Source organism: Galeopterus variegatus, unplaced genomic scaffold (assembly GCF_000696425.1).
Source record: "Galeopterus variegatus unplaced genomic scaffold, G_variegatus-3.0.2 Scaffold12179, whole genome shotgun sequence".
Classification (NCBI taxonomy): domain Eukaryota; kingdom Metazoa; phylum Chordata; class Mammalia; order Dermoptera; family Cynocephalidae; genus Galeopterus; species Galeopterus variegatus.
In genome coordinates, this window is record NW_007738290.1 from 18,074 (window position 1) to 36,950 (window position 18,877).

At 40.7% G+C, this 18,877-nt stretch overlaps 1 protein-coding gene across 1 annotated transcript in view; it reads left to right on the forward strand.

Moving 5' to 3' along the window:
* Nucleotides 1-18,877, forward strand: part of LOC103610970 (receptor-type tyrosine-protein kinase FLT3-like) — a gene marked incomplete at its 5' end in the record, with an annotated part of 35,351 nt that overhangs the window by 12,215 nt on the left and 4,259 nt on the right. The window contains 11 exons of the mRNA XM_008595019.1: nucleotides 311-479; nucleotides 6,769-6,872; nucleotides 7,555-7,663; nucleotides 7,930-8,108; nucleotides 8,895-9,001; nucleotides 9,088-9,220; nucleotides 9,311-9,415; nucleotides 12,551-12,661; nucleotides 13,548-13,701; nucleotides 15,876-15,958; nucleotides 16,872-16,999. Coding sequence (XP_008593241.1) covers nucleotides 311-479; nucleotides 6,769-6,872; nucleotides 7,555-7,663; nucleotides 7,930-8,108; nucleotides 8,895-9,001; nucleotides 9,088-9,220; nucleotides 9,311-9,415; nucleotides 12,551-12,661; nucleotides 13,548-13,701; nucleotides 15,876-15,958; nucleotides 16,872-16,999 — 1,382 coding nt within the window. The remainder of the gene's footprint in view (nucleotides 1-310; nucleotides 480-6,768; nucleotides 6,873-7,554; nucleotides 7,664-7,929; nucleotides 8,109-8,894; nucleotides 9,002-9,087; nucleotides 9,221-9,310; nucleotides 9,416-12,550; nucleotides 12,662-13,547; nucleotides 13,702-15,875; nucleotides 15,959-16,871; nucleotides 17,000-18,877) is intronic.

The window sequence follows — 18,877 nt, forward strand, 5'->3', positions numbered from 1 at the left end:
AGTAGGGGAGCCCTTCAACCTTTTGAAATTGTCTGCAAAATCCATAGGTTTATTTCTACATTTCTTTGGGAAGAGAGTCAATTATTTATATCCCATTCTTAAAGGAATCTTAACTACAAAAGATTATGAGCTCAGGCTCAGAGCTGGGGAAAGGACTCCTATATTTCTTCTTGGCCTATCAAAACCAACCTGCAGCTTGCCAACATCTGCATTTTCTTGCATTAAATTGATGAATAAAAATTTATTTTATCATGTCAGTACATTTCCATATGAATCTCATTATCTAATTTATAATGCTTTTTTTTTTCAGAAAAGGGATTTATAAATGCTACCAATTCAAGGGAAGATTATGAAATTGACCAATATGAAGAGTTCTGTTTTTCTGTCAAGTTTAAAGCATACCCACAAATCAGATGCACATGGACCTTCTCTCGAAAATCATTTCCTTGTGAACAAAGTGGTCTTGATGATGGATACAGGTGAGATGACAGAGAGTGCTGAGACTTATTTTTAGCACAATTCTTCTTTCTCATTGCTCTTGAGAAGGGCAGTTTTGTGCTTATGGAAGTGAATTCACTTATTATGAGTTTATGTATTATTGAGTTGAAATTGGAGATGAGGAAATAGCAGATGTAAGGATACAGTAGCAGTCGTACAGTCACTTCAGACAGTATTACCTATGGCATGAAAACCAGAAAGAATTGTATTCATTTGAGTATGGTTCAGTGGCATTTTGAATCACAAGACTGTTACTTCCTACTTGAAAGTACTGTGCTATACTACACTGAGTCTCCCTCAGTATATTTACAGATGATTAAGGAAGTAAAACTCCTTAAAAACAGGAAAACATTACTTATAGGTGTATTGATTTAAGTTTTCAAAAATAAATGCAGAAATAGCCCGATGATAAGTGATGAAGGAAAATTTTGTTTTCCTAGGGATTTGTGCAACTGAATACAGGATTCTCTTATGGGAGGAATTCTTCATTACCTCCTTGCAAAACAAAAACTAACTTCTCCCCTGTATCTTCTATAGCTATGATACCTCTTATTTCTTAATACTAATCCTATGTAACATGGCTTCAGGCTGGACTATGAGGGACCAAGAGGCATACACCGTCTCTCAATTGAGTCAGTGGTCTACAGCAAATCATTGTTTTTTAGCATGTGGTCCATAGACCAACTGTATAAGAATCATCTGGGCAAATGTTAAAAATGTGGACTCCTGGCCCCCATTCCAGACATGCTGAGTCAAAATTTAACAAAATGCCCAAATTCTGCATTTTTAATGAGAATCTTTGGTGATTCTTACCACAGGTCTAGATCTGTGCTGTCCAATAGAGTAGCCACATTTGGCTATTGAGAACTTGAAATGCAAATTGAGATGTGCTATAACTATAAAAGACATAGTAGATTTTGAAGATTTACTATGGAAAAAAGAATTTTTTTTCATTAATAATTTTTATATTTGATTATATGTTAAAATGACAGTATTTTGGATATATTGAGTTAAACTATTATTAAACTCAATGTCACCTGCTTCTTTTTACTTTCTTTATAGAGCTAAATGGGAATTTCACAGTGATGTATGTTGCTTGCATTTGTGGCTCATGTTGTATTTTGTTAGATAGTACTGGTCCAGAGGAAGAGTAGGAGTTAAGTTCTTTTCTTGATTCTGCTAAGTGTTTGGTTCATAATTATTGTGCTATTCTTCATACTCCAAAGTGATTTGTAACTGGTCCTTATTTGGATTTTTTAGAAGAACTGCAATGCAGGGTTTGCATGGAACTGTCTATCTTCTCTTGACCAAACCCTTGATGGGCAAAGCATTCATTTTTCAGGCAGTTGAGAATGCAGCTTTTGGACTATAAGCTAACTGATACACAGTCACCTAACTCAAGGATCAAGGTTTCTCAACAGCAGCACTACTGACATTTTGGTGGATAATCCTTTGTTGTGTGGGACTGTCCTGTGCATTGTAGGATTTTTACCAGCATCCCTGGCCTCCACCTACTGGATACACATCCCTCTTCTCCTAGTTGTGACAACCAAAAATATCTCCAGACATTGCCAAATGTCCCTGGTGGGAAAAACCACTCCTGGTTGAGAACCACTGCCTTAGAAGGATACCCCATAGTCATAAGCTCTTATTCGGAACTGTCAAACTTTTAAAAGCAGAAAGTCAGGTAGTCAGCCCTTCTCTACCCTAGTTGAATTGATTACCATGTGGCCTGTGTTCAGAAGGGTATCAGCATATCACGTTCCCTTCTCCTCTTTGTACTGCGTTCCGGTGTTAGATAAGCTCTTGGCAGTATGGGAATCTCTTCTGAACCCGATTCAAAGAGATAAAGGATCAATTCAATTTAGTTCAACAGATATTCTTGATGGGCTTGGTCCTGTGAAGGGCTACAGCAGTGCGTAAGGTAATGTCTCTCCCTCTCCCCCCAAAATTTACACAAATTGCTACTGTGCTGATAACATTTGGCATAACCTTTTGCGATTTTATAGAATCACTGATTAGAGGACCACGTCTCTAATACGTGGGTCATGGGCCAGTCTAGTAAGCTAGTTAATTTGATTTCATTTCATGGCCACAGTCTGCACCCTTGACCCCAAGAACTTATCCTCGAGGCAGCCAAATGAATGAATTAGTGCAGAGCCTGTCTCCTGTAGCGTTTGTACCTCTCTCATTCATACTTATCTGGTAATACAGTTACCTCTCCGTATGCCGAATCTCACCAGTGGGTTTATAAGCTCCATAAGGATAAGGTGCTCTGTCATTTCTCTGTCTGTGTATAGTGCCTTTTCAGTAAATGTGTGCTTGATAAGTGAGTGAATTCATTCTCACCCCTGGAAAGCAGCTCCAAGTGCATCATCTGGGCACTATGTTTGCACTACAAGGGCCACACACAACACTTACCACAACACCAGACCCTTGGTGTTTATTTTATTTAAAAGTTCTTGAAGAGCTCCAGTGTTTGTTGGTGTTAATGACACACCAGGTGTCGTGAGCCACTGAATACACAGGCACAGGAAAGATGGAACCTCCTTCTTCATGAAAAAGGTGCTCAAAGCATTGAACAAAAATGAACAATGAAAAATTTGCACACACCTCCAACTGCTCTAAATGTCTTTTCCTCTCCCCATTAGGTTCTGTGCTGAGACAGATGGGGGATGGCAGGCTGATAATCTGAGTTTTTTTCACCTTTTTATTATAAAAAGTTTCAAATTCACTAATGACCTGAAAGAATTATCAGTGAGCATCCTTTACCCACTACCTAGATTCAACAATTTAATTGAACTGAATTTGGCTTGTGAAGTACAGTATTTTAATCATGTTTCAAGAGATGACTTTAGAGGCAAAGTCACATGAGTATTTTTAATCTGTAACTGAGAGGCCTACGCAATAACGCTACTCCTGAAAAAGTTTTGGTGTGGTCATAGCGTGTGTGCCAGAAGTCTCTTCGGCCTTCTCAGCTTCATTTCTCCAATTCACTTCCTCAAATATCATGCCAGAGTTTGTTAGGGCTTGCTTTACATGTTTGCCTTTTATTAAATTATAGCTTTTCAGCCGTCCTGATATCCTAGTCTTGATAAAAGTTTCCAGGATATTTCACCTATTAGTTTGCATAATTAACTACAAACACCAAATCTACCATAGCTTTTCTGAGTTTTGTGGTAAAAAAAAAATTTATTAGACTGTTTAAATTATTTAGTAACCTCTTCTGAAAGACTCTCCTTAGCCTTGACTAAGCCTTGTGTTTTCCTTCCCACTGAAATATTTAATTTCCCTACTCTACAAATGTAAGTTCTGTCCTTCACAGGCACTGACTGAGACTCACTGGGTAAACTGCAGTGTGGGAGTCATGGGGTTCTGGGTGAGGAGCCAGTGTCCTGCTCAGGAGAAGAATGGGCAAACAGAAAAGCAGTCTCTTAGTGTAGTGAGTGACATATGATTGCAGAAGCTTTCCGAGCCTGTGGGAGGCACTTTTTTTTTTTTTAAGTTTTTTTTTTGAAGGAGATGAGTCTTGAGTTTGTACAGAAAGGAGAGAGAAGATGGTTGGGTCTAGTGAAATACCACAAGCTCCCAACTGAATCCTGGCCCTGTTCACTTCTGCTGTTTGTGACGGTGGTCCTGGCTCCTCTTCCTCCAGAGATGCCATTCAGTTTAAGTTATCAGCTACATCATATGAAACCACTCACTGAGAAGAAAAGACACTTCTTTGAGCTCTTGCTATGCACAGGACAATGTGCAAAGTCTTTTATGTGAATTATTTCATTTAATTTTCACAATCTCATATTATGAAATATGGAAACTCAGGTTAAATTACTTGCCCAATCACACAGGGCAAAGTCAATACCCTTTGTTCACTCCTGTTTTTTGAAATTGCTGTAAGTAAAGGAAAAAAAAAGGGCACCCTTAGTTCCACCTCCAGAGATAAGATTTCAGACTTCTTCTATGTAACCACCCTGATAGAAACATAAAATATAGATCTTTGTATAAACATGAAATTAATTGTGCCACTTGTGATTTGATTTTTCATTTAAAATATATGATGAATATCTTTTTATGTTAAGTATGTTATTATGTCGCATTATCATTTTCAATGGCTGCGTAGTATTCTACTTTTTAAAAGTTTTTATCTTAACTAACTCCTGTTGATAGGCATTGACTTTAGTTTTACTTTTTCCCTTGCATCTTTTTATTTTAATGTGATTTGTATGCTTACAGTATACCCCAGAGTAAAGCTTCTAAATTTCTTTTTCATTCAAAATGACGACTGGTATTAATAAGCCTCATAATAATGATGATCTAACATGTATATTATGTTTACTATGTGCTAGGGAGTATTATAAGCCCTTTATACAAAAATGCTTTTTTTATTTTGAAAAATTTTCTCCCAACAACTATATGAGGTAGATTCTATTATTATCTTTGTTATACAGACAAGGAAATTGTGTCACAAAGAGGCTACTTTACTAGCCCAATTTCACACCTCCAGGCAGTGGCAGAATTGGGATTCCAACAGCAATTAGCTCCAAAGTCTGTGTTTTTAACCATTTCACTATATTGCTTCTTGAAACCAACTCATTTTCAAAGTGTGAGATTCTCAAACCCTGTGTATAAGAACACAGAAATACATACATGCTATTTAGTTATTTAAAAATAGAAGCATTTTTGGACCTTGTGAAATGCGTCATGCTTTGCCGTTGGGCCCAGGCTTGTCAGCTTTCCTGAAATCAAATACAAATGAACACGGTATTATACTTGTATGGTGAAGTATAAAATCATCAGCACATCTTCCCTGCCCCCAACTATCTTCATCTAACTCAGGGCAGGTATTTGAACAGATCAGATGCAACTTCAGCTAGGCTGTGCCTGGCCCCATGACTCTGCAGTCCAAGGTAGGGCCACCTGATCAGCTGTCTTTCAGTGCTTCGTAAAGCCACCTTCAAGCTTGCCAGCTCTTTGTTCTCCAGTTTCAGGAGCTCTCAGCTTCTCCAATACATGCTTTATTATTTTCTGCATTCTGATTTGACTTCAATAATCCCTTGCTGTATGAATAAAGCATTCTTTATAGTAAAATTACTCTTTGAGCCACTGGAAAGAACCTGCCCTTTCTCAACTCCTCCCCTCTAGGAGCTAAATGGAAAATAAAAGTGACCTGGCATTTCGATTACAGAGGAAAGAACCCTTTTCATAGTTATAATGAGAACACATCTGCTTAATCACCAAGACACTATTTCACTGTAAACTCAAATTTCCTGACCTCCTGTCTCATGCCAGCTGGCCAATTTTAGAAAAACCCTAGGGGAAAAGAGGAAGCCTTGAATCTCCCAGTCACCTAGTTGGTTAGTCGCCTTGGAATTCCCAGAGGTTCGGCAACTGTTGTTGCTAGGATAAACTGCCATAAACAGGAGAGAAAGCAGTTTAAAATTACCTGGATATCGATTTTGTGCTCTGGCTGTTTATGTGACCAATTTTCTACCTGAAAATTATTCAGAAGAATGAAAATATTTCAGGTGCTATTTCATTGAAACAGTGGCAAATCCCACTCCATTAAGAAAGAATGAAAGACTGAAAAGGAAAAAAGTTTACGAAACATTTCGCTTTGGTCTGCATGATGATAAATGGTTGTATCGGTCATTTCTTTTCCACCAGATTGACTGGTGCTTTGGCATGGTGTCTGGCTAGCCAACATAGTTCTCTTCCTCTCTTCTTCCTTTTTAGGGTTTCTGGCCACTGTCCAGAGAGAATTGCATTTTCCATTTTAGAAGATCCCATCTTTCTTTTCTTGGACTGCTTCAGCTCTGCCTTCCTAAAGCCTGGAATCTCATGTGGCTGTGTCTCCTCTTATGCTCCCTAGGGTCATACTTTGGCTTTCCCCACCATCTTTCTGTCACTTCCACTTCACCTGCCATTTCCTCCTTGTCCAGAAGTAGGTCGGGATAAGAAATTCCCCTTTTTACATCTTCAGCCTTCTTGTTAACAAAGCAAATAAAAACTACACGGAGTTGGTAGGTTGCGGGTTGGGCCAGAAATCATGCATTTCCAACAAGTTCCCAGATGACACTGTGGTGATGCTGATCTGCTTGTCAGTGCACCACCCTTTGAGTGGCAAGTGTCTAGAATACAGACATCTCCTTGTCCAGTAAACTTTAACGAGTAGAGAGAGTTTCAAGGAAGACTCCTCCCATTCACACTTGTTCGTTGTAGTATCTCCTGCAGGAATCAAGCTAAGTCTGTCTTTAATTCTTTCTCAAACAGCATATCTAAGTTTTGCAACCATAAACACCAGCCAGGAGAATATATATTCCATGCAGGAAATGATGACGCTCAATTCACCAAAAGGTTCACGCTGAACATAAGAAGTAAGTTAAATTGCCAAGAATTTAATTTTTTATCTTATAACTCCTGAATTCTTTATTAATCTCAATCAGCAAGAGCTTAAAGTAATGGAGTAATGGCTTAGAAAGGATGTTACAAAACTGTTTTTGTATGCTGAAATGTTTTGAAATTTTACTCTCATATCTACTGGCTTTAGTTACATATACCTCCTTCTGTGTTTATCCTCAGAAACTAATTTCATATCCTCTCTGAATGTGCTTTAGTGTTGTAACTTTATTACATTTAGTACTTTGAAAGGTTATGTTAAAAGAAGGCTGACAATCATAGTACCTGCTGTTTGTTTTAGTAATTTTCATTTCTGTGGTCTATAAAAGGACAGGAATACATTTCACTGGACTTTTTTCAGACACTTCTTCTGAAGCTAAGAATTGTTTTGAGGTTCACAGATAGATGGAGGTCTACACCTCAGCTCTCTACGGCAGAAGCCCAGCAGTGGAAAAGTGGTGCTCCGTGGAGCGGTGTTAAGTGATAGGAAGGTTACATGGCAAAAGGGAAAGAGGGAATAACCAGGGATCTTGAGGCATCTCGAATGAGAGGCCCTCCCCGCCCTGGAGTAAATGGGCAGCCGACACTGAAGGCAACTTTGAAATCATTTCCGGCAAGTTCCATACTCCATGAGCTCAGTTTACATGTTATTTTCTGCAGGGAAACCTCAAGTGCTCGCCGAGGCATCCGCGAGCCAGGCGTCTTGTTCCTCGGATGGATACCCATTACCATCTTGGACCTGGAAGAAGTGTTCAGACAAGTTTCCCAAGTAATAAGGACATTGACATCTCTTGTAATGGAAGGACATAAAACTCACTCGCCTGTTGACTCTTTTTCGTGAATACAGTTTAAGAAGAAATGAGGAAATGTTTAAAATGCTTACCTTCTGAATCAACCATACTTCTCAGTGGTCATAGATGGTCTCTGATAACTTACAATAGATGAATTTCTTTTAGAACTCACTACAGAAGCCCTAATTTCCAGTCTGACAACAGCCCCAACCATCTAACTTCTCTGTCTTTCATGTCTTTTCAGCTGCACAGAAGAAATCACAGAAGGCGTTTGGAATAAAAAGGCTAACAGAAAAGTGTTCGGACAGTGGATTTCAAGCAGTATCCTAAACATGAGTGAGGCTGTGAAAGGGCTCCTGGTCAAGTGCTGCGCATACAATTCTGTTGGCATATCTTGTGAAACAATCCTTTTAAACTCACCAGGTATCCAGCAGTCGCTATTGTAATACTCCACCATCAGGAATTCCCCTCTAGAAGTTAGTCCCTGTCGCTGGCTTTTATTTGGGGTATTTTACAAGAGAGGGTAGGTTCAGTGTGTGAGAAGAGAAGGCTTTTTGAGTCAGGCAAGAATCCCCACTAACACGTACTGTTTTGCGGTTTGGGGCAGAGTTCTAGATATGTTGTTACGACTCACGAGTTATAGCAATGTGGGGAACAGTTAACTCCCTGTGTAATGAATATTGACCCAAATATCCAATGCTGGAGAAACAGATTTATTAATTTGGAGTCTCTATCATTTTCCCTTTTGATTAATCTCCCTATATGCCTTTAGCCTGCTGTTTTGTAATTTGGGGTTTGTTTTTGAGAGCCCTCCTGAGTTAAACAATTCTGAAACCTGGCCCACCTACGGTAATAGTTTAGAATCATCAGCATCAGAAAACTAACTTCCCCACATTCATATGATATCTTCATAGAAGAAACACGACCATCTTCTTTATCTGAATCATACATCCTGTGGTTTTAAATAGATGCAATTCTTATAACCCTAGCAGATGATTTTTAAAAAATGGGTTCAGAATTATTTAAAAATTTCTAGACAGGAAACTTGTCCTTTTGCCAGATTTTCCATAGGGAGTGGAGGATACATAGAGTGCTTGTAGGTAGGGACTGAGAATGAGGGTTACTCACACAGGCCATGAGAGACGGTAATGAGGGTCTGAAGTTTGTAATACCAGCTGTCTCGTTGCTCATGACACCCTTCTGTTGCAGGCCCCTTCCCTTTCATCCAAGACAACATCTCATTCTATGCAACAATTGGGCTTTGTCTCCCCTTCATTGTTGTTTTAACCATGCTAATCTGTCACAAGTACAAAAAGGTAACAGCAGAGGACAAAATTCATTATTGTTTCCTCCATCTGCAGAACTGCCTTTTCCTAACTGTCTCATTATTTCACCTCTGAAGCAATTTAGGTATGAAAGCCAGCTGCAGATGGTGCAGGTGACCGGCTCGTTGGACAATGAGTACTTCTACATTGATTTCAGAGAATATGAATATGATCTCAAGTGGGAGTTTCCAAGAGAAAACTTAGAGTTTGGTAAGAATTGAATGTTCCCAGTGTTTTTGTGGCATTCCTTTTCTGTTGGAAAATCTTTAAAATGTATGTACTCACCTTTTATCTTTGCAGGGAAGGTACTAGGATCAGGTGCTTTTGGAAAAGTGATGAATGCAACAGCGTATGGAATTAGTAAAACAGGAGTCTCAATCCAGGTCGCAGTCAAAATGCTGAAAGGTACAGTACAGTGGAATGATGTTGACCGAGATGCACAAAGATGGGAGGCACAGTTTTCCATCTACCCTTTCTCACCTTTTCTATCGTTTCTATGGTTACTGTTTGCCATGCTTCAAAGCTGAAAAGGGAGCAGGTTGGGGTTAGTGTCAACCACGTCGTGAACACAAAACTCGACCTCATCTTCCTCTTCTCTCTTAGAGTTTAGTTTTCATTGGTTTCAGTACTAAGGATACAGTTGCTGCAGGCAGAAGTTGTTTCTTGCATTTTGACGTAGACCGGGGGTAGAAGAGCAAATTGAGGCCCTCTGTGTCCTCACTTCCCACTCGCCGCTCCGTCCACTCCACTCTGGCACCCTTGCCCATCCCGTCCCCTCCCACCACTCACTGAGCAAGTGCACCCCCAGCTGGCTCTCTTCCTGAGATGAACAGTGGCTTCCAACCAAGTCCAATGGGCATTTTTTAGTCCTCGTGTTACTTGATTTTTCTGCATAAATTGACACTATCAACTATTCTTGCAGTCTAGAAATGCTTTCTTCCTTTGGTGTCCAGTCACCATATTCCTCTGGCTTTCCTCCTACCTCTCTGGCTGCTTCTCAGTGCTTTGCTGGCTCACCCTTGTCTACGCAGCTTTTATGCGGAGTCCTGTAGTCTTGTTCCTGGACCTCCTTCCATGCTCACTACACACACTCACCATATTCGATCTTGAACACACATGTGGCTTCATCCTGTGTACCCATGGTTCTCGTGATTGCATCTTCCTTCTGAGCTTCACATTCATATGTTCAAGTGCTTGGATGTTCAACAGTCCTTTTAAGTCAGCTTTTTCAAGCTGAATTCTCCTAATCCCAGCCCTCCATCAGCACTCCCTCTCTCAGTGATTGATGCCAATGAATAGCCACATTCCACACAATCAGGCAAACCAGAAACTAGGGCTCTTCTTCAACACTGTGCTCTAACACGCTGTAAACTATTTCTGTCAGGTTTCCTGCTTAGTCTCTCGAGTCCATCCTCTTCTCTCTATGTCTATTACTACCACCCTAGTCCAAGTCTGTCCTGAACAGCCGCTGTAGCCTCCAAAGCAGGCACCCTCTATCTACTCTTACCTCCTTTCGGGTTCTCTGTGCTGAAGTTCAAGTGATGCTTATGAGATGCAAAGCAGATCATACTGTTTTTTTACTTAACATTGCCAGTGGCTTTTGATCACTCTTAAATGGACGACCCAGCCTTGCATGATTTGGCTGCTGCCACCCCCTTGCCTCCCACTGTCAGCACACCAGCATGCCGGACTCCTTTCACTTCCTCCAGAGCACATGTTCCCTTCTACCTCAGGGCCTTTGCACAGGCGGATCCTTCTGCTCACCCTTCCCCTTTCACTTAGGCATCTCCTACTCCTCCTTCAGATCTCAGCTGAAATATCGCTTCCTCAGGGAAGCCTTCTCCCACATCACAGAAGAGACTGAGTCCCTTCCAATACGTTACCTTAGCTCTCTGTAGGTTTTTTCCCATATAACTTTTCACAATTGTAATTGCATATTTGCTTAATTGTCTTACCTGCCGCATTTGTCTGTAAGCCTTCCAAGGTGGGATCTGCACTGCTCTGCAGAGCTGTTGCTTTCTCCACCTTTGCCCATTCCATTATCATGCAGCGAGCCTCTGCCCTCCAGCTCCCCACACCATGTATTCACCTGGTAGCTCTTACGTTTCTTCAGGTCTCAGGTTAGACATTTGATGTCCCCTTCACCATTCATCCAAGGCTAAGTTAGCTGTCCCTTTTGTGTGACTCTGCAGAAGCCCTGCATTCACTTGCCACATTGTGTCTATCACGCTGTATTGTAGTGGCTTATTCACTCACCTCCCTTTTCTAGGACACTCTAAGCTCCAGGAAGACCAGGGCTGTTTCTTGTCTATTTTTCATTCCCCAATGCCTGGCACCATGCCTCATACACTCAATAAATACTTGCTGGATGAATGAATGAAAGAGGTAATGGTATATGAAAGTGCTTTGAAAAAGTTAAGCATGCCATAAAATGTAAGATTTTATTTTGGTCATAAAGAACAAGACATGGATAGTTGAAAGCCTCAAATCCCTGTAAATCATGAAGCAGCTGAAAATATGATGTGCTAGTGGGTCCCAGCACACACAGCAAAGGGTCCCACTCCTAAGCTGAGATTTTGGATACCCCTGAGAGCTCACTCAAGTCAAAATAGATGGTATTGACATTCCAGAAAAATAATCATAAAGGCTGGGATGTCTTCCAAGACAAGATAATGGGACCTTGAAATCTAATGAAATCTTCACTGAATGTAAAGAAAAGTTACTATGTCTGTAAGAAAGAATATGTTAAAGAGGGGTGGGTGGAGTCTGGAGAGGAAAGTCCAGTGACTCTGGCCTTGTCCTGGGGGCTCCAACACACACATGGGGCAGGGGTGCCCTGACCAGCTGCACGTCAGCCTCAGTGTCAGGAGCCCTTAGGGCTCATTGCTGTGCTTCTGAGCAGGTTGTGAGTGCAGTTTGCCAGGCTATCTAGACTTTTCTCTAGGGAGAGGATGCATTGGCCAACTGATACATTCTAGCCTGTTTGGCAGTTATATTTCTCATTATCAATTAATAAGTCTCTTGAGAATGTGGTTATTGACCTCCTCTCATTGGACTTACTGACAAATGTAAGGTTGTAGACCTGAGGGCCACAGGCTGGAGGCAACCAGCCTTGCTGACACTCCTATCTTGTCTCCCTCTGACTTCAGCAGATCCAAGATTCAAGAAAAAAAAATGATGTTTTCCCCTTCATCATACCTGTTAACTTCTACTGTGGAGGAAACTCATGTGTTGTTATTATTATTATTATTTTTTTTTTGTTTCGAGGATTTTTATTTTGGTAGGTAGAAGAAAGTCCAGTAGAAAGGCACATTATTAGGTTTAGCTTTTATACCACAATCTTTGAAATTCTGTCTTAAAACACAGAATATTATTATCCAAAATTCACGTATTATTTTTATGTCTGTTTTTTCTTATGGTTTTGAATTTACATCAATAATGCAAATCGGCTCTAAATTGAGGAAATTTTAATTGATTAAATATCATAAAATTCATATTTTCCCTGGGTTTTACATTTTTTTAATGCTCCTCCATTGACAGAAAAAGCAGACAGTTCTGAAAAAGAGGCGCTCATGTCAGAACTCAAAATGATGACTCACCTGGGAAACCATGAGAATATTGTGAACTTGCTGGGGGCATGCACACTGTCAGGTAATCGATTTCCACTAAAAACACCTAATCAAAAATATTTTAGCTGGAAGACAAAGAGCACGTTTGTCTTCTCTTTTTCTCTCTCTCTCTTCTCAGTCACAGAGTGGGCTCTGAAACCCAAGTGGAATTTGATATTGAGCACTCTGTAAGTCAGATGGGTCGTTATAAAGAACGCCTCTCTTTGACCCCATCAGTTGGGATATATCACATAATTCTGACCTGCTTAAGACGACAGCAACACTGCAAGTGCCCTGTGTGGCATCTGTACTTCTCCCTCAGCTGCAAGGCTGGCATCAATGCAGGGGCAAGAACAGCCACGGAGCTTGGCCACTCTCCCTGTTGGGCAGCCTTCAAATGAGGCCAAGGTTGGGGGGTCAGACCTTATTTTCCCAGAATTCTCTGGACATGCTCTCTGTTTCTGCCTAGAAACACCCAAGCAATGTGCCCAAGGTCATTCCTTCTGGAACAGCAGGTGTGGGGCTGGGACTAAAGGTAGAGAAAAATGGATCTAAGAGAGTATTGGGACTATATTTCTCCCTCTTCAGGCAAACAACAAATCAGCATATATTTACCAAGTGTTCACAAAATGTCTAGTATATTGTGCTCTGTTGCAAACTGGAGAATCCAGCATGCCAGTGGTATGAGTGAAGCCATGTGTACAACCAGGGTCAAGGAGAAAGGCAAGGAGATCCTGCTTTCCCAAAGAGTTTGAGCAAAAAGCTGAAACTGATCTTAAAGTATAAGAAGAGATGAGCTTAGAAAAAGTTGTACTCTCCCAAAGTCAGGGGAAACCCGAGCTCTCATAGAGTATGTTGTAAGCTGCACAGATGTCTGAAAAAACAACTTGGTGTTTGTATTCCTGTAATTAAAACTGTAACTATTTCAGGACCAATTTACCTGATTTTTGAATATTGTTGCTATGGTGATCTTCTCAACTATCTAAGAAGTAAAAGAGAAAAATTTCACAGGACATGGACGGAGATTTTCAAGGAACACAATTTCAGTTTTTACCCCCCTTTCCAATCAAATCCAAATTCCAGGTAAGAGGCTGGGTCAGGTCTCATAATTAAACACCATGGAACATGGACAAAGTGTGATGGTGAAACACCCCCACTACAAGTTTCTAAAGGCAGTGTGTGGTCTTTGGGTCCTAAGACCTGGAAAAATCCTCTGTCTTTTCTATTATTTCCCTGTTGATCTGGAACAATGAAACTTTTCCCTTTCCTTCGGTACAGGTATTATAGTCCCACCTGTGCCTAAATCACACCCTAGATACATGTTTGGTTTTGAGAAAGGTGAATTAGTTAATCTTTCAAGACTCTTCCTTGCCACAAAGGTATTGGTAGAAGAATGAAGACTTTTTCTTTTCTTTCTTTTTTTTTTTTTTGTCTTTCTTCGTGTCCGGCAACGGATCGCAACCCTCAGTGTCGCGCCCGTACCGGACCGGGACCGGCAATGGGATCGCAACCCTCGGTGTTGCGCCCACACCTCGCTCAGCCAGTGAGCGGGAACCGGTCTGTATGTGGGATCCGAACCCTTGGCGGGAGCGCCGCCACGCTCCCAAGCGGCGCACTGTAGCAGTGCGCCACCGGGCCGGCCCCGAAGACTTTTTCCAATGTCCTTGACATATTCATAGAGAACACCCCAGATCCTGGGGCTATTGCAAAAAAGATCTCTAAACTCCTAAATTGGATTTTAAAATATTAGGATGGATCAATTGACATGTGATTATGAGGACAAAATAAAGTAATGCTAGCTTGTCTCTGTGCTCTGCAAAGTATATTCTGCCACTTGTGGGGATCCTGAGTGATACTGGGTCCTGTTGGGATTTTATTATTTTAGCATGCATGAATGAAGGCTTTAGGAATTTGGTGGGATGCTTCTCCTCATGCTTGAAATTTCTTGCTAATTATTTGAGCATCATAGACTTATAGTACCTTTCTCTGAACGGATTCACAGGCATTCTGACAGAATAATTCCTCCAACCACAGTGCATCCCTTTGTCCCTGCATATGTGAAAGCTCTCCCTTATTCCGAAGGCATATTTGTTTGTCACAGACTTTATCTTTACTTTGGGGATGTGTTTGAGATTCCCAGCTTTGTTTTCTTAGAATGTAAGATCAGAGGGCCAGTCCATGGCTCACTTGGGAGAGTGTGGTGCTGATAACACCAAGTCTAGGGTTAAGATCCCCTTACCAGTCATCTTAAAAAAAAAGAATGTAAGATCAGTACAGGTCTTTGGCCTTCAAGGTCTGAGACAGAACCAGCAAGACCTTAAGGCCCCACAGAGGTATCCATGCATGTCTGTGTGCAGTTACCCTTAACTGGTTCATATCCATCACACCGATCCTCCCCTTTACACTTACTTTTCAGTTCAAATTCTAGAACTGAGAAAATTCTATAATGTCATTCATATGCTAGAACAGAGAGTCTATCCTAATGAGTCAGATGTGTGTGATCAGCACTCCATGTTCAGTAATTAGTCTCTTTAACTCATTCTGGTCATTGGGGTATTAAATACCCTGAAGCAATTAATTTTGGAATATTTTTGATCTGAAAGCATTAAGTCATTTTCCAAAGATATGGAAATTGTAAATTGAAACATGATCTATTTATACTTGGTACAGAACTCCTCAGTGAAGACTTCTATATTATATACCTTAAAAGAGATTTTTATCATTCCTATTTATTAATTTCACAGTAAAAGGAAATGAGCTTTATAAAGGCAAACTTGAAAAAAGAAGGATGGTAAAACGCTTACAGGTCTCTATAGAGGATCTGTATTAACATGAGCTTTTAAAGGGAAAGTGGGCTGAGGTTGGAAACTGCAGAATGACATGTGAGCCCTAGTTCTACTCTTTATGAGCTTTGAGATATCAGCAAACCATATTGATCTCCCTGAACCTAATTTCTCTTATAAAATGTGACTTTAACACTCAGCTAGTGGGTTGTGGCAAAGATTGGGTGAGGTCCTTTTTGAACTGTAAGACTCTATACAGATAACAGGGATCATGCTTATCCTAATTAGACTGGCAAGCCCATTTACACAGATGTTTTTGATACCCACAAAAAATGGGCAAATTGATGGCGTTGCTTTTAATTTAAAAGCCCATTTATGACTGGGATCCATTTCTTTAATGAATTGTGTTTTCTTAATAAAATGTCTGCTCAGGAGAAGAATGTAAATAATGAAAAAAAAATTTTTTTTTAATAGTATGCCTGGTTCAAGAGAAGTTCAAATACACCAGGACTCGGATCAGATCTCAGGGTTCAATGGGAATTCATTCCATTCTGAAGGTAATATTTTATTCAAATTAGTAGCACTTTAAAACAGAAATGGATACAAGAGTTTGTGTTAGCTATTTTTTAAAAGTATATAAGTGCAAAAGCATTTTTTTCTTTACTAATGTTCATGATAGGCTTTATTAATGCATATTTACTTTAAAGGTAGTTAAAAGCCAACAGCTGATATATTGTGAATTTTATGCCAATGTTTAGCTAGTAGACACTGAGGATTACTTTATTTGGTCAAGTTATTCTTTTTAAAGCCATAAATTAATTAGAGCCACCTTATTACCTGATAAATGGAAAAGATGATGAGTTCTGGAGTCAGACAGAAGTTGAGTTAACTTCTGGTTCCTTCACTTTCTGGCTGGGTGACTTTGGACAAGTTATTCCTAAAATGGGCCTACCGGTGTCTTCCTTGCAGGGCTGTTGGAAGGAGTACGTGGAAGAACTCAGGTGCAATACGGTTCATAAAATGTGGTAGACATTGATTAAGGTTAATTCCTTTTCCAATGTGACAAAACTTCCTCCTACAGAAAAAGGGCATCTAAAACTCCTGACTAGCTGGAGGCCACCTACTGTCACAGAAGCTAGGGAATTTATCTGTAACCAAAAAGAACCTTTCTGTGACCCTTCCTAGGCTATACACTTGTCACCATAAACAGGTCAGCTCTTGTGCTGCCTGGAAAATGATGTGACAGCTTCATGTACACATCCTGGCACCTCACCTAAGTCTGGCTTTAATGACCTTGCATGGAGGTTTTTGTGTGTTTGTTTTGCTGCCTGGTACAGGGATCAAACCCTGGACCTTGGTGTTATCAGCACCTGCTCTAACCAACTGAGCTAACCAGCCAGACTTCATAGAGATTTATTAAGACAACTTCTCAGGGTTTTGACAAAAGTGAAGACCAGCTCTGTTTTACAGATGAAACTGAATATGAAAACCAAAAAAGACTGGAAGAAGAAGAGGATTTGAATGTGCTTACATTTGAAGATCTTCTATGCTTTGCATATCAAGTTGCCAAAGGAATGGAATTTCTGGAATTTAAGTCGGTGAGCTCCTTTTAAAGAAAAAAACAAATTAAAAAAAAAAGATAAAATGGTAATTAAGAGAAAGATGTGCTTACATACTTTTTCTTGTTTATTTTAACTTGTATCCCTTAAAGTCCACCTTTTTTCCCCTGTTCACTGTAGGAGTCACCTAGAATGTTACCTTGGCTCTTGGATAATTGTAGTATAAAGGCCCAAATTCTTTATTAATAATGGTTAGCATAGCCCTCCAAGGCTGTCCAGAAGTTCCCTGACACTTCCAGAGCAGAAGGTCAAGATAGGAAGAATATGGAAATACCTCCTCAAAACCAAGTATAGCCTGGTCAGTCCCTGTATTAGTCTGTTTCTGTTGCTTATAACAGAATACCTGTAACTAGTAATTTGTAAAGAAATAGAGTATTTATTGCTTACACTTTTGGAGACTGAGAAGTCCAAAGTCCAGGGAACACATCTGGTGAGGGCCTTGGTGGTGGTGATTCTACAGAGATGCAGGATATCACATGGCGATTATGGCAGGAGCAGAGAGAGAGAGAGCACTCCTCGCGTGCTCTTTTTAAAGCCCTCCCAGCCACACCCATGACCACCATTAAACCATCAAGTGGATCAATCCACTCACTAGGGCATGGTCCTCACAATCTAATCACCTCTTCACGGCTCCACCTTTCAATTACCATAATAGCATTTTCCACCTTCTTAACACTGTCACGTGGGGGTTAAGTTTCTAATACCTGGAACTTTGGGGGACACAATTCAATCCATAGCAGTCCCTCCTTGGACAGTCATGTGACCCAGCAGGTGAGTAGAGGCTAAAACCCAGTGTGCTCTGTTTGCCGAGCCAGCCACCCTGAGCGTCTTGGTCTAATGTGCACTAGCGACAGTCCTATGGTCCCACTACCTCATTGGTCACTAACCCCAGATCCACTAGAGCTGTGATGACAGGGCCATGGAACCTGCCTCAGGGCACCATCTCTACCGCAATTTCATTTTCTTTCTGTATTTGCCTTTCAGTCCTGCTGCTCTCTGCCATGTCAAATGCTTCATGACTCTAAACAGATTTAGGCCATTCCTCTGGCTACTTTCCTTCCTCATTTTCTTGCCTTCCATTGTTTCCCAAACTTTTTCTTCCTCTTTTTTCTTTGGTATCTTATTCTCTTCCTCCCCCTGTCCTTCACTTCCTTCTCTGTCTCCTCTTTCTCTTCTCTCTGAATTTGGAGAGACTAATTTCAACTGCATTTTATGTTTTCTTTAAAAACATTACTATCTCAGTGATACTTTTCCAGCTCTCCCCACCGAGGCACATTCTCCTCTCCCCCTTCCCTGGCTGCTGTTTGCACGAGCTTTTCTCAGGCTTCTTGCCCACCTTATCGTTTGTCTACCGTTCACCTACACATCTGCAATGGCATGTTCACGACTATCTTTACAGATGTTGCAGAGCATCTGCTAGGTCGTCTGGCCTGGTTTGCTGCCCATAGTTAATTAAATACTCAAACTACTCCCAATTGGTGGTCAAGGGACACTGTTCCCTCCCTCCTTGACTTGTAATAATATGAATTTTTGAAGAATATCCAGTTTCTTAGACCTTCTCCCCTTCTGTCCTCAGTTTAGGCCTTCCTCTCTGAATCATGCAATGCATGTCACTGTCCCCTGCTTGTCTCTCCTTCCCCCTACTTCTCTGGTGGTCCCTAAGTTTCCTCCATAGGCACTTTCATCAAGTATTAAGTTGAGCAGTGACCACGTGCCACCTAGGCTGGAGATGCAGAGTCAGTTATGATACGACTTCTGGGCTCAAAGACTGATAGGGGAGAAAGAGAGAAGCAGACATGCAAATCAAAGATGACACTGTAGTGTGATCAATATTGTGAATGAAGTAAGTTCTGGGAG